This window comes from Coregonus lavaretus (genome assembly GCF_964263955.1).
Source record: "Coregonus lavaretus genome assembly, chromosome: 3".
Classification (NCBI taxonomy): domain Eukaryota; kingdom Metazoa; phylum Chordata; class Actinopteri; order Salmoniformes; family Salmonidae; genus Coregonus; species Coregonus lavaretus.
Window position 1 is genome coordinate 9,761,723 of NC_139990.1, and position 14,690 is coordinate 9,776,412.

General features: G+C 43.0%; 1 protein-coding gene across 1 annotated transcript in view; it reads right to left on the minus strand.

The window, feature by feature from the left end:
- Window positions 1–12,337, minus strand: part of znf704 (zinc finger protein 704) — a 61,706-nt gene extending 49,369 nt beyond the window's left edge. The window contains exons 1-2 of the mRNA XM_084158363.1: window positions 11,776–12,337; window positions 7,386–7,621 (exon numbers count right to left, since the gene is read on the minus strand). Of these exons, the coding sequence (XP_084014489.1) occupies window positions 7,386–7,621; window positions 11,776–12,033 (494 nt within the window). The 5' untranslated portion in view covers window positions 12,034–12,337. The remainder of the gene's footprint in view (window positions 1–7,385; window positions 7,622–11,775) is intronic.
- Window positions 12,338–14,690: the final 2,353 nt, after the last annotated feature.

A 14,690-nucleotide genomic window follows, 5' to 3' on the forward strand; every position in this document is an offset into this window, starting at 1 on the left:
AGGGAGATTATCAGTGGTCTTGTATGTCTTCCATTTCCTAATAATTGCTCCCACAGTTGATTTCTTCAAACCAAGCTGCTTACCTATTGCAGATTCAGTCTTCCCAGCCTGGTGCAGGTCTACAATGTTGTTTCTGGTGTCCTTTGACAGCTCTTTGGTCTTGGCCATAGTGGAGTTTGGAGTGTGACTGTTTGAGGTTGTGGACAGGTGTCTTTTATACTGATAACAAGTTCAAACAGGTGCCATTAATACAGGTAACGAGTGGAGGACAGAGGAGCCTCTTAAAGAAGAAGTTACAGGTCTGTGAGAACCAGAAATCTTGCTTGTCTGTAGGTGACCAAATACTTATTTTCCACCATAATTTGCAAATAAATTCATAAAAAATCCTACAATGTGAATTTCTGGAATTTTTTTCCTCAATTTGTCTGTCATAGTTGACGTGTACCTATGATGAAAATTACAGGCCTCATCTTTTTAAGTGGGAGAACTTGCACAATTGGTGGCTGACTAAATACTTTTTTCCCCCACTGTATATATTTAGGATTTGTACAGTTCGATAGGCAAAAAATTAATAGCCCTATTAGTTGCCTATGTTCATTCAAGTGTTATAGGCTATAGAATGTTATAGGCTAAACATTTGTTTTATCTGTTTGTCATTGACTTTTATATAAATGCACAATTTGTAAGCTACTCAAAATAAAATTGTTTGTGAGACAACTCTGACACCAACTCATCATTCACTTATTGAAATTGCTGCTGCGGGAGCTTATGAACGATTGCCCGTTGCGCAATTCAAGGACATCAATAAACACTTGGACAATATTATAAATATTAGTTTATAAGTTTAATTTGTCAAAGTAACATTTAATGCAACTTTTATTGACAGTAGCCTATGTGTAGGCCTAAGGCACTGCATCGCAGTGCTAACTGTGCCACTAGAGATCCTGGTTCGAATTCAGGCTCTGTCGCAGCCGGCCGCAACCGGGAGACTCATGGGCGGCGCACAATTGGCCCAGGGTAGGGGAGGGAATGGCCGGCAGGGATGTAGCTCAGTTGATAGGTTGTGGGTTCGATTCCCACGGGGGGCCAGTATTTAAAAAATATATATGTATTCACTAACTAAGTCGCTCTGGATAAGAGCGTCTGCTAAATGACTAAAATGTAATTATTGTCCGTTTGGTTTGCAAGGAGGGATTTTCCGACAGCACAATTAATTTTTTCCTACACTTTGCTAAAGCAGAAACGTATCAGGTATGTTTAAACTTCCTATTTGATTAGTCTATTTGTCAATTGTTTGTTCTCTCTCTCTCATTATTGTTGTTTAGGCACAGTTCAGCTGAAATAAAGCTGACCAGAGGCTGCAGGCTTGCTGTGTGTGTGTGCGCGCACGCATGCACACTTGCATGCGTGTGTGTATGTGTGAGATTGCGGGCCTGCCAAAGGCAAAGCAGTTGGCTAGGTGCTGCTCGGTTTCAGCTCTCGTGGGCAGTCTAGCTGTTTGGAAAAGGAGGTGCTTTCTGTAGCCTTGCGTGTCCATGCATACAGGGACCTTTGAAATGTTTGGATCCTTTTTTTATTTGAATTTGATTGGTGGATTCAAATAAAGTATTTAAAATGTGTGTGATAACACTAGATAAGGGTCAATCTCCCTGATAAAATATCCTGCTCTAATGCAGGACAAACCATATAATTAGCTGTATATGGAGGATTAATATCTGTATCCTCACATGGGAGAGGATTAACAAGCTGAAGAGATGCAGAGGTATCGAGATGATCGATAAGCAATCCAGTGATGCCAACAGAAATATATATATTATCGCTGCTCCTATGCACAAGGCAAATTATCAAACCTTCCGTATCTTATCCATAAAATAAATTCAATCTGAAGAGATATTTTCACGTTAAAATGGTTGAAAAGAGATAAGTACTGTGAGAGCCAAATCAACAGTTCATCAATAGATATTACATCAATATGAGGGCCCAAAACAGCCCTAAAGATGGATCTGGATGGTGTGTGTGTCCGTGTGCGTGTGTGTGTGCGTGTGTGTGTCCGTGTGTGTGTCCGTGTGCGTGTCCGTGTGCATGTTGGTTTTTATTGTACTTTTACAAAGACTTCCAAAATCGATTTCTGCCATCTACTGTCTAAAGGAGAAATAATGCCTAGCGTATAACACCAGTATAGTTTATAGTAGATGAGTGTTTCCCAATTAATGGTAAAAGTGTGTCTTTCTTTTATTAGATTGCACTTTACAGCCATGAAGACGCACTCATTCACTTTTAATTGCGCTGGAGTTGGGAAACAGCAGTTTATGTTGACCACAGAGAGACAATAACAGTATACTGAGCTAAAACCACCATTATAGGTTTTGTCCCAAATGGTACCCTACTCCCGATATAGAGCCCTATGGGCCCTGGTCAAAAGTAGTACACTTCATAGGGAATAGGGTGCCATTTGGGACACACCATTTTATTTGTAAAGTGCCTCTCAGTGTGTGGATGTGTGCCAGTAAAGGCAGATACCTGTAGATTGTTTATACTGTCGAGATTTATTTATATATTTTTCTAGGAGTGGGACTCACTGGGGATTTCCATATATGTGAGTGATTACTGTTGTTAAGCAGAATTTAATGCCTATTCTGAACATATCCGTGGTTGGTAACTCACTTCTCAGAGATCAATGCCTTTATAATCTAAATCTAGAAGGATTGGGCTGCTGAGCCAGGCTGATTAGGCTTATGCTGTTGGTCTACAGGGATTTATATTATTAGCGCGCGTGTCTATGTGTGTGTTCTGATCTTATGACCTACGGATACAGTTGTGCCAACATCCCCATTTAAATTGGGACAGAGCCCTCTCTCACCACGTTTCCATCCACAGTTTTTAGCTATTTCTGTCCGCTCATAAAGGAGTAATAAAGGCCCAGTGCACTACTTCAAAAAAATATATATTCTGATTTATCAGGCACCCCTACTTCTCGCAGCTATGGACAGCTGTGATGCAAACAAGTAGTTTCGGTACAACTTTATAAATGCAGACAGATAATTTGTTTGTTGGACATGGTGAGATCTTTTTGTGTTGGTAAAATTAATTATGTTGAAATATTGATATAATAACCACCATATCGAAGTAAACTTGGAGTCACACAATGATACACTACATGACCAAAATAATGTGGACACCTGCTCATCGAACATCTCATTCCAAAATCATGGCCATTAAATTGGAGTTGGTCCCCCTTTTGCTGCGATAACAGCCTCCACTCTTCTGGGAAGGCTTTCCACTAGATGTTGGAACATTGCTGCAGGGACTTGCTTCCATTTAGCCACAAGAGCATTATTGAAGTCGGGCACTGATGTTGGGCGATTAGGCCTGGCTCGCAGTCAGCGTTCCAATTCATCCCAAAGGTGTTCGATGGGGCTGAGGTCAGGGCTCTGTGCAGGCCAGTCAAGTTCTTCCACACCGATCTTGACAAACAATTTCTGTATGGACCTCGCTTTGTGCACGGGGGCATTGTCATGCGGAAACAGGAAAGGGCCTGCCCCAAACTGTTGCCACAAAGTTGGAAGCACAGAATCGTCTAGGATGTCATTGTATGCTGTAGCATTAAGATTTCCCTTCACTGGAACTAAGGGGCCTGAACCATGAAAGAGCCAAAGACCATTATTCCTCCTCCACCAAACTTTACAGTTGGCACTATGCATTCAGGTAGGTAACATTCTCCTGGCATCCGCCAAACCCAGTTTCATCCGTCGGACTGCCAGATGTTGAAGCGTGATTCATCACTCCAGAGAACGTGTTTCCACTGCTCCAGAGTCCAATGGCAGCGAGCTTTACACCACTCCAGCCGACGCTTGGCATTGTGCATAGTGATCTTAGGCTTGTGGGCGGCTGCTAGGCCATGCAAACCCATTTCATGAAGCTCCCGATTAACAGTTATTGTGCTGACTTTGCGTCCAGAGGCAGTTTGGAACTCGGTAGTGAGTGTTGCAACCGAGGACAGACGATTTTTACACGCTACGTGCTTCAGTACTCTGCAGTCCCGTTCTGTGAGCTTGTGTGGCCTACCACTTCGTGGCTGAGCCGTTGTTGCTCCTAGACGTTTCCACTTTACAATAACAGAACTTACAGTTGACCGGGGAAACTCTAGCAGGGCAGAAATTTGACGAACTGACATGTTGGAAAAGTGGCATCCTATGATGGTGGCACGTTGAAAGTCACTGAGCTCTTCACTAAGGCCATTCTACTGCCAATGTTTGTCTATGGAGATTGCATGGCTGTGTGCTTGATTTTATACACCCATCGGCAACAGGTGTGGCTGAAATAGCCAAATCCACTAATTTGAAGGGGTGTCCACATACTTTTGTATATATAGTGTATTTTCTGTGATCCTCCCACTACGACTAGGGAAAACAGTTTTAGGCTACAGATTAAATAAGTTATGATGAACTTCACAGGGTGATGAAAGTGCACGGTGATCTTGATGCTCCTTTCCAATAAATATCGGGGGTCTTATGCTAGTGACATGATGGTTGATGCTGGACTGCCATTTGACAAATAAAAATACTCTCGCTCTTATCCATAATAATCTCATCATGTTGACTAAGCTACCCACACTGTATCTGCCAGCTGTTGGCTAGAGCGCAGGTGTCAAGACCAGAGTAGGCACATTTGCTATTTAACGCAACAGTTTGTTACAAAACTAGCGGTAGAGTTGAAAATACAATGGAAACACATTGAACTTTAGATTTTTATTTACATGAAATCATAAGCGAAAAAGTACATTGTGTGTGCACTACGTCATCAAGCACTGATTTCTATCTGCAACAAGTCCATTTGGTCGAAACGCACCACTGGTGGGAAAATGTGCATATTTTCTTTATGCAGATTGCATTATGAATCTATTTGATTACAGTATCTTTATTGAATCACAGCAGTGTAAGGCCTACATGGTCAGATATGTTAAAGCCATATGCATCACTGCTGGTTCCTGTTAAAGCACCTTAAAGGCGACGGATTATATACTTTAACAGATCAGATTTTAATTTCACATCTCAGTCCATCGTCATCAATCCATTGTGCCACATCTACACTAGCGGTCAGAAGTTTTAAAACACCTACTCATTCAAGGGTTTTTCTCTATTTTTACTACTTTCTACATTGTAGAATAATAGTGAAGATATCTAAACTATGAAATACATGGAATCATGTAGTAACCAAAAAAGTGTTAAACAAATCAGAATATATTTTATATTTGAGATTCTTCAAATAGCCACCCTTTGCCTTGATGACAGCTTTGCACACTCTTGGCATTCTCTCAACCAGCTTCATGAGGTAGTCACCTGGAATGCATTTCAATTAACAGGTGTGCCTTGTTAAAAGTAAATTTGTGGAATTGCTTTCCTTCTTAATGTGTTTCAGCCAATCAGTTGTGTTGTGACAAGGTAGGGGGGGGCATACGGAAGATTGCCCTATTTGGTAAAAGACCAAGTCCATATTATGGCAAGAACAGCTCAAATAAGCAAAGAGAAATGACAATCCATCATTACTTTAAGACATGAAGGTCAGTCAATACGGAACATTTCAAGAATTTTGAACGTTTCTTTAAGTGCAGTCGCAAAAACCATCAAGCACTATGATGAAACTGGCTCTCATGAGGACCACCACAGGAATGTAAGACCCAGAGTTACCTCTGCTGCAGAGGATAAGTTCACTAGAGTTACCAGTCTCAGATTGCAGCCCAAATAAAATAAACTACTACTAAAGGACACCAATAAGAAGAAGAGACTTGCTTGGGCCAAGAAACACGAGCAATGGACATTAGACCAGTGGAAATGTGTCCTATGGTCTGGAGTCCAAATTTGAGATTTTTGGTCTTTGTTAGACGCGGTGTGGGTGAACGGATGATCTCCACATGTGTAATTCTCACCGTAAAGCATGGAGGAGGAGGTGTTATGGTGTGGGGGTGCTTTGCTGGTGACACGGTCTGTGATTTATTTAGAATTCAAGGCACACTTAACCAGCATGGCTACCACAGCATTCTGCAGCAATACGCCATCCCATCTGGTTTGGGCTTAGTGGGACTATCATTTGTTTTTCAACAGGACAATGACCCAACACACCTCCAGGCTGTGTAAGGGCTATTTTACCAAGAAGGAGAGTGATGGAGTGCTGCATCAGATGACCTGGCCTCCACAATCCCCCGACCTCAACCCAATTGAGATGGTTTGGGATGAGTCGGACCGCAGAGTGAAGGAAAAGCAGCCAACAAGTGCTCAGCATGTGGGAACTCCTTCAAGACTGTTGGAAAAGCATTCCAGGTGAAGCTGGTTGAGAGAATGCCAAGAGTGTGCAAAGCTGTCATCAAGGCAAAGGGAGGCTATTTGAAGAATCTCAAATATAAAATATTAAAAATAAAGAAAATCCCTTGAATGAGTAGGTGTTCTAAAACTTTTGACCGGTAGTGTAAGTACACAGTGACATACACTGAGTGTACAAAACATTAGGAACATCTGCTCTTTCCATGACATAGACTGACCAGGTGAATCCAGGTGAAAGCTATGATCACTTATTGACGTCACTTGTTAAATCCACTTCAGAGTAGATGAAGGGGAGGAGACCGGTTAAAGAAGGATTTTTAAGCCTTGAGACAATTGAGACATGGATTGTGTATGTGTGCCATTCAGAGGGTGAATGGGCAAGACAAAATATTTAAGTGCCTTTTAACGGGGTATGGTAGTAGGTCCCAGGCGCACCGGTTTGAGTGTGTCAAGAACTGCAACGCTGCTGGGTTTTTCATGCTCAACAGTTTCCCGTATTTATCACTAAATGTTCCACCACCCAAAGGACATCCAGCCAACTTGACATAACTGTGGGAAGCATTGGAGTCAACATGGGCCAGCATCCCCGTGGAACGCTTTTGACACCTTGTACAGTCCATGCCCCGACAAATTGAGGCTGTTCTGAGGGTGAAAGGGGGGGGGCCGGTGCAACTCAATATTAGGAAGGTGTTCCTAATGTTTTGTGCACTCAGTGTATATCACAAAGCCTCAATGAACTTCATACATGTAGCATGAAGAAACTCAAACCAAAGATTCCTGAGGAATGACTGCAATCAATCAAAACACCAATCCCATAATACTCCCTGACTACTAGGACAAAGGAATTGAATACACACATGTAACCGATGTGAAATGGCTAGCAATTGAGCAGTTGTGGCACGATGATTGACAAGTGTCGATGGGTTCAGAGGGTCCCTGCTTCGAGCCCAGTAAGGGACAGGGACAGACACGGAAGCAATACTTTTACACACACCAAACAGACACACGCCCCATCGACCCACCCAATAACACACACACACACACACACACTCAGTCTGTCTGTCTTACCTAGCGTGGGGCACATCGATGCTGGATGACACCACCTTGCGTTTCTGCTCCAGCAGGGAGACAGAGCGGGTGTGGTCCCTCTCAGGACCCTCCAAGGTGCGCCCCGTCCTCCTGCCGTCCACTGCCCGCTCCCCCTCCACCGCATCTGGGCTCAGGGAGTTGGCCTCCCCGTTCTGGACCGCCATGGTCTGGCCCTGGTGTGGAGTCCCATCCCCCCGGCCGTTACAGGAGCTCTGCTGCAGAGGACAGATATGACTGGATCAATATAGAAGAGTAAAGACTGGGACTATGGGAGGCAAAAATGTAAGAGGATTTGTATCTGGAAATAGAATAAAGATGCGAAATCGCACCACATGTTTGCCTTCCAGTCTTTCCTTTTTATTGGATATAGGCGTATTAGTAGCATATGTGCCATTTGGGACGGCATTACCTGTGGGGTGTCCACAAAGTCATTCTAGCCAATACTCACATGTACAGCCAGTTTGCTAGTGCTGCTAGCTAACACCAACAAGATGTATGCTACCACTGAAGGGTGTTTGACTTTCAAATATGTGAAAGTCTGGACTCTCTTTGTTTGTGTGAGAAAGCCCCTGAAGGTGGTTGCTCTTGTTGCTGCAGTGCTCCGGTGGTGATGACAGCCATTCCCTTTTGCACAAGCAAGCATCTCCCCTGACATTCTGGAAACCACTACCCATTGCAACAATAATGTGAGGCGCCACACGAAGCAGCATACACACACACGCACACACAAAACGACTCGGCACGCAACAGATAGCGTGTGAGCCATGCCGTGCACACTTTTTTTGGGGCACCCTAAATAAAGACATCAACCACCAGACGTGCACGCTGAACACACACACCAGACGCACACAGTGGAAAGGGCAGATCCAGGCCAGGAAGAGAGGGAGATCCACATGGCTAAGTGCACCAGCGGAGCGTTGAAGGACAATATGCCCAACACCCTTACAGTGGGATTGAGATCATCTCCAAAACGCACTGGAACATGGTTAGCTCTCAACTGGAGAGAAAACTACAGGCTACACAGTCACACACACAGCTTTAAACAGTTTTCCAGTTTACTTAGATTAATGAGGTAAAAGATGGATTATTATCTATAAAAACCTGGCTGAGCAAACATTTAACGGGCGAGAAAGACTTTCTGAAAACAGGACTTGAGTAAAACAACAAGATGGATTATCTGAACTAAGAGAAAGATTAACTTTTACCCAGACCAGTTATTTGACTATAACGAAACCAATCTCCATCACTTCCTTTCACAGCCATATGAATGATGATATTTCATGCATGGCAGGAAATTGCAGAGCTAGCCAAATCGGCCATAAAATGTAAGTTGAGTTGCACGCGTCTTAAGAGTATTCAATGTGGGGTAACTGTCTCGCAGCTCCTAAATTCAGGAGATTAATAATGTAAGGCGTTTAACAAGCTACCATGCTGTACACACCACACACACAAAATAATTTTCTTGCTTTAGGCATTAGGTTTTTCACCTCTAGTAGGCCAAAGGTAAAGAAGTTTCCATGCATCATAAATTGTCAATAGCTCAGGAGTCATGGTATACTTGGTTTCATCCTAATGGTATTTGTGTTCAACTCATGTGATGTATTGTTCACAAAGAGATTAGGATATATTTTATCAAATGTATTCAGATTAAATGTTCAACAAATATGCCTAGCCTATACAGTGCTATTAAACATTTAAATATTATTGAAAAAGCTATATATTTGTAGAATTCAGGAGATTTACCTGGATTACAGGTTATATGTACATACAAGGATGTGAATTTACCTAATGGGGAGGGCTTCGCTCCAGGGTAAAGAAAAAAGACTTGCTTACATAGCCAGCCAGAGCATCCAATATTATTGTAGTAAGATATACATGCAATGTTATTAAAGTTTAACTTCCAATGATATGTATTGCTACATAGTAGACTACACACAAAACAAGAGGAGATCAGGAGTACAGTAATTGATTGGTTTAAAAACACTCCATGTGTCTGGTGATGTAGCCTAGTTAACCATTTTGATCTCATTCTCTGAACCGTCACATCACTGGCTTACGACACCCAAATGCAACAGTCAGGATACTGATTAGTGCTTCTCCATTCACCAACACAGGCCTCTGACCGCAGGATCCATTATCCTTCCCTCAAAGCAAGGGGAGGCCTTGCCTTGGCTACACTGCATGGTGAATGATTTTGGCAGAGCGCACGCCAACCTGTGGTCGGTCGGTCGGTTGGTCGGAGCATGAGGAGCAATGTGCTGATGAACAAAGAGTCAGCCAGTTAGCTTCAGTTAGGGTCTGTCTGATGTCAATCAACTGAAAACAACAACAACACATGCCTTTGTCTGTGAGGGAGCCACCTTTAATGGCAGTCAGTCGGTCAACGCTACACCTCCTTCCTTTACAACAACAAGTGGCATTCTCCCACCTCCATCACCCTCTTCCCTCTCCATCCACTCCTCCTTCCTTCCCTCCATCCACTCCTTCTTCCTCTAAAGAAAATGGTGCTCATTTGGCATTCTGGGCACCTTGCCAGAGCTCCAGATTCTTCTCCAAGCCATGCACTTCTCTCCAAGCGGTGTCCTTCTCTCTCCAAGCCATGCTTTGTTACTACGGCTGCTACAGCAACTGCTTGCTGGGAGATGTGACCCTCTTCAGTTAAACAACTCTCACACCCTTCCTCTACTCCCTCTTCTCCTCCTGCCACCCTCTGACCCCTACTCTCCTCCGTCCCCTGATTCTATCCACGTCTTGTCTTTCAACTTTTAGAAGATTGAGCTGTGCTGAGGGAAGCTACCATTCTGTTAGAACGTTATTCCTTTAAAATTATTACATTCTGACTATAAATGGAAATTATGGCTTGTTTATAAAATGTGGTTGCTAGGAGGCGCTGGCTATGAGGTCTTGCATTTCTGTCGTGCCTTTATGCAAGCATACTACTTACATTGCTCTATATGGAACTGTATTTGACCAGTAGTTACATTCTGACTATACAGTATAGCTGTGCCACTAGAGATCCTGGTTCGAATCCAGGCTCTGTCGTAGCCGGCCGCGACCGGGAGACCCATGGGGCGGCGCACAATTGGCCCAGCGTCGTCCAGGGTAGGGGAGGGAATGGCCGGCAGGGATGTAGCTCGGTTGGTAGAGCATGGCGTTTGCAACGCTAGGGTTGTGGGTTTGATTCCCATGGGGGCCAGTATGAAAAATACAAAAAATAATGTATGCACTCTGGATAAGAGCGTCTGCTAAATGACTAAAATGTAAATGTAAATGTATACATAATGGAATGGGCTTGTTTATAAAATGTGGTTGTGCATATGAATACCTGCGCTATGACATCTTGCATTTCTGTCATGCATTTATGAAGATGTTTCCATATGCCTGTTTTGCATTCGTGTCACTGAACTATGACCCCATTGCTTGGATCAAACCCCCAATACGTATTTATAGGCTATGTTATCCAACACAGTCACATGCATTCCCCTCTCATCATAGGAGCTGTTTTTATAAGGGACCACCAGGCAGGCAGCCTCACCAGACCATCTTTGTTGTGAAACCATGTGACACCATCAAGCTGGAACTTTTAAAGGCAGGCAATTAGGTCACTCATAACAGGAAGGAATACATATTTATATTTAGGAATACAATGTACCACCCAGTGTGGCATAATAATGACATCTACTATTCTATGCTAGTTATTTAGACTAAAAGTCAACAGTTTTCAGTTGCAGCAAGAAGGACACAATGTGACATGAATGAAACAAATAGCCTAGCTAATGATTACATACTGCTCACTCCCCTACACAATAAAATAAATGCAACTACTGTTATTACATAAATTCATACATTATAATTTGACATATTTCAATGCAATGACGGGTTAATATGCATGAATTGCCAATGTCATATGCGACTGATACATTGTGTACAATCTGGGACGGTTTATTACATCACTGATCGGTCCAAAATGCTGCAGAGCGTATTTGCCTCGGCTACCTACCCCACTAGGTCAAATCTACAGTCATTCGGTCAGAAAAACACTGCGCATCTAGGGCCCTATCATAATCAATCATTCAATGGGAACCCCTTTGTCCTGTATTTAATGCTAAATATGTTGACAGTCCATTGTTATTATTCAATCTGCAGTTCTGCACCGGAACAGAAATCTCATCTGGATTATTCTGGGTGTGTGACTGTCTGCCTATCATTAACATCGTTTGTAATCGCCGGTTGCAGCGGCGGGCAATGGATGCAATAACACGCTCTCGCTCCGTCTGTGCACGAAGTGGTTAAACGCTGCAAAACACCGCCGCTCAACAACAGCAGGCTTCCCGGCCACACACACACACAAACAAACAGTCACACACACCTTCATGCTCGACTTGAGCGGTCCTTTCGCCGTCGTTTGGTTGAAGCCCACGGCTATCTCGTCCTCGGAGAATTCTTTCAGGCTTCCGTCTTGCATTAGTAACGTGTAGACGTTACGCCGAGGTCCGGTTGAAACATCTCTGTTTTCCTGCTTGACAGCCTGTACAACTCCTGTCAACGGAGCCCCGTCCCCTGTCGGACTCGGCGCATACACCCGGCTCCCCAGGATTGAACGCTTCACCAAACGCCTCGTATGCATAGCGATAAATGTATAGCACCGATGTTAAAGCGGAATGCGTTCAATATCTATCTATGGACGTCGAGTTAGAATTGAAAAACACAACACCGCAGCGGACAGACTACGCGCTCCATAAACCCTAACCAAATGTTAAAAAGGGGCAACATACTCTGCTGCTAGCACGGTTCAAAACGAACGATATTCGAAAGCACGAATATGTGTAGAAAATGCAACAAGCATCAATTAATAAACGCATGAAAACAAGTAATTCCCCGCTACATAACCTCTTCAACCGACCCTCTACTTATATTTCTTCGTTCGACCTGTTTATTTTCCTGACCGTTCCCTCTAAACTCGCGAGAGAGCACAAAACACGGAACGGAATTTAAGGACCGACAATGACATTTGTAAGCAAATTTTCATCCGAACAAAAGAGCTTCTCCAATACACAAACAACAATTTAATTTTGAGCTACACGAAAAATAATTTAACTTTCACACACATATTTTACACCGGTTTGCCGTTTGACAGGGTGAAATCTGCTGAAATATTCGCGTACAGTTACTCCGCTTCCAGATTCTAGAATACCAGTCCGTAGCCTACTGCCAAGAGCCAGTGTCTCTACCCGCGGAATGCTGCCTGTAAACATGTGCGATCGCGCAGTCAATTTGAGCTCCCATTGGTCGGCCCAGCACACGCCTCCACTGGGCTACGCTAATTTTTTCAGTCAGTGAGGGGATTCGACTATCTGGCCCGGGTTACCCCAGTTGAAGGAGTTTGCACCGGGTGAAAAGTGATCGCATTCGTTTTGGAACCGGGCTGTCTCCCGGGCGTGAGCCAGGTGCCCTGTTCAAAACCCACGGAGAGGTCGGCTCAAAACAAAAGTGACGTAGCCTAGGCTAGATTAAGCACTCTACCCACATGTACATATTACCTCAATTACCTCGACTAACCGGTTCCCCCTCACATTGATTCTACCCGTACCCCCTGTATATAGCCTCCCTACTGTTATTTTATTTGACTGCTGCTCTTTAATTTTTTAATTTAATTTTTACTTATCTATTTTTTACTTAACACTTTTTTGTCTTAAAATTGCATTGTTGGTTAAGGGCTTGTAAGTAAGCATTTCACTGTAAGGTTGGCGCATGTAGCACATTTTTTTTTATTTGATTTGAGTAATGAGTAGGATTCTGTTTTAACATGCAAATATGATTGCTCTTGATAAAAACGTTTTATCTGCCTTTCCAATGAAAACTAGTTAGAACATTTGAACATATATCTTATGGAAAAGAGATGTATGTTTCTGGATGATGCACCATGCTGTCTAGTTGACAACATGACCGAGCAGCGCAGATTAGTCTACTGTTCGATTTGAGAAAGGCGCTACTCCCTCACCGCTTTTGCCTGTTCATGTCACGTGCCATAAACCGGTGAACCGGGGTTCAGGTTAATAGAACTCCCTCAAATTCCCTCCAACAGAAGGTAATGGGATTCGGAGAGGCTGCTCCAGCAGAGAGGTAGCGGCGAAGCGAAGTTTCAAAATCTGTCCACGAAAAATAAACCCACGAATTGAGGAATTGTTGTATGGAGGTCAATGTAGAATTTGGTCATAAAAAAATGTAATTGCTAATTTTCTACGTGAGGCTTGTTTGATCTAATATAAGTTTTGTAATGGTTAGGTTGTTACAAATGCACTGATATAAGTGGACACACGTGGCATTTCACCAACTTATAAAAACGACTTTATAGAGGTCTCATCATGGATTGAACCCATTTTAACATGGACATTGGCATTGAGGGATTCCACCATCTTAAAGTCGTCAACTGGGTGGGGATTCCCATGAGTTGGGAGCAATCAGCCAATAAAGAAGAAGAAAATTGACTACTTTAAAATGGAGATAGCCACAATGGCGCTGCTCATGCTGTCACAGACGCTATTGTGGCACAGATACAAAGATGAGTCCTCTATCTATCTCTATGGCCTGTTGTTCAAACGCGTATCTGCCCAATCATTGGATAGAATGGTCCCACCTGATCTCGCCTGCCTTCCATCTTTGAGGACATGTATTTCCATTGTTAGTGCGGTTAATCGACTATTTTGTCAATATAATAGACAAGTTTTGGCTCCATTCAAAACAATGACGCAACGATGTAGAGAAGAGGAAACGAGGAGAGAGAAGGGAGAAGGGAGGGGAGAGGAGAAAAAGATGGGAATGTAGCGCAAAGAAAAATGTAGACCAGCCAGGCTCAGCATGACTAGTTGAGAAGCCAGTGTTATTATGTATATTTCAAGCATAAACGAATAGTTTGAAAGCAAATCTAAGCCTACTATTATTCTGTATACTTGTCTTAGCCTACAAAGTTTTATTTTAGGAGCTATGAAGGGCATTACGTTAAAGCATTTCTCCTGGATTTATAAGGCATCAAATAATTAATTTGATGATGACTATCAGAAAAATGGGTCAGAATCTCTCTCACACCAAATAAAGCAAGATTCACAGTTTAGGGTGAAATGATCATAGGCCTATCTATCCAAGTGAGCTACACTGAACAAAAATATAAATGCAACATGTAAAGTGCTTGTCCCATGTTTCATGAGCTGAAATAAAATAACCCAAAAATGTTCCATATGCACAAAAAGCTTATTTCTCTCAACTTTTGTGCACAAATTTGTTTAC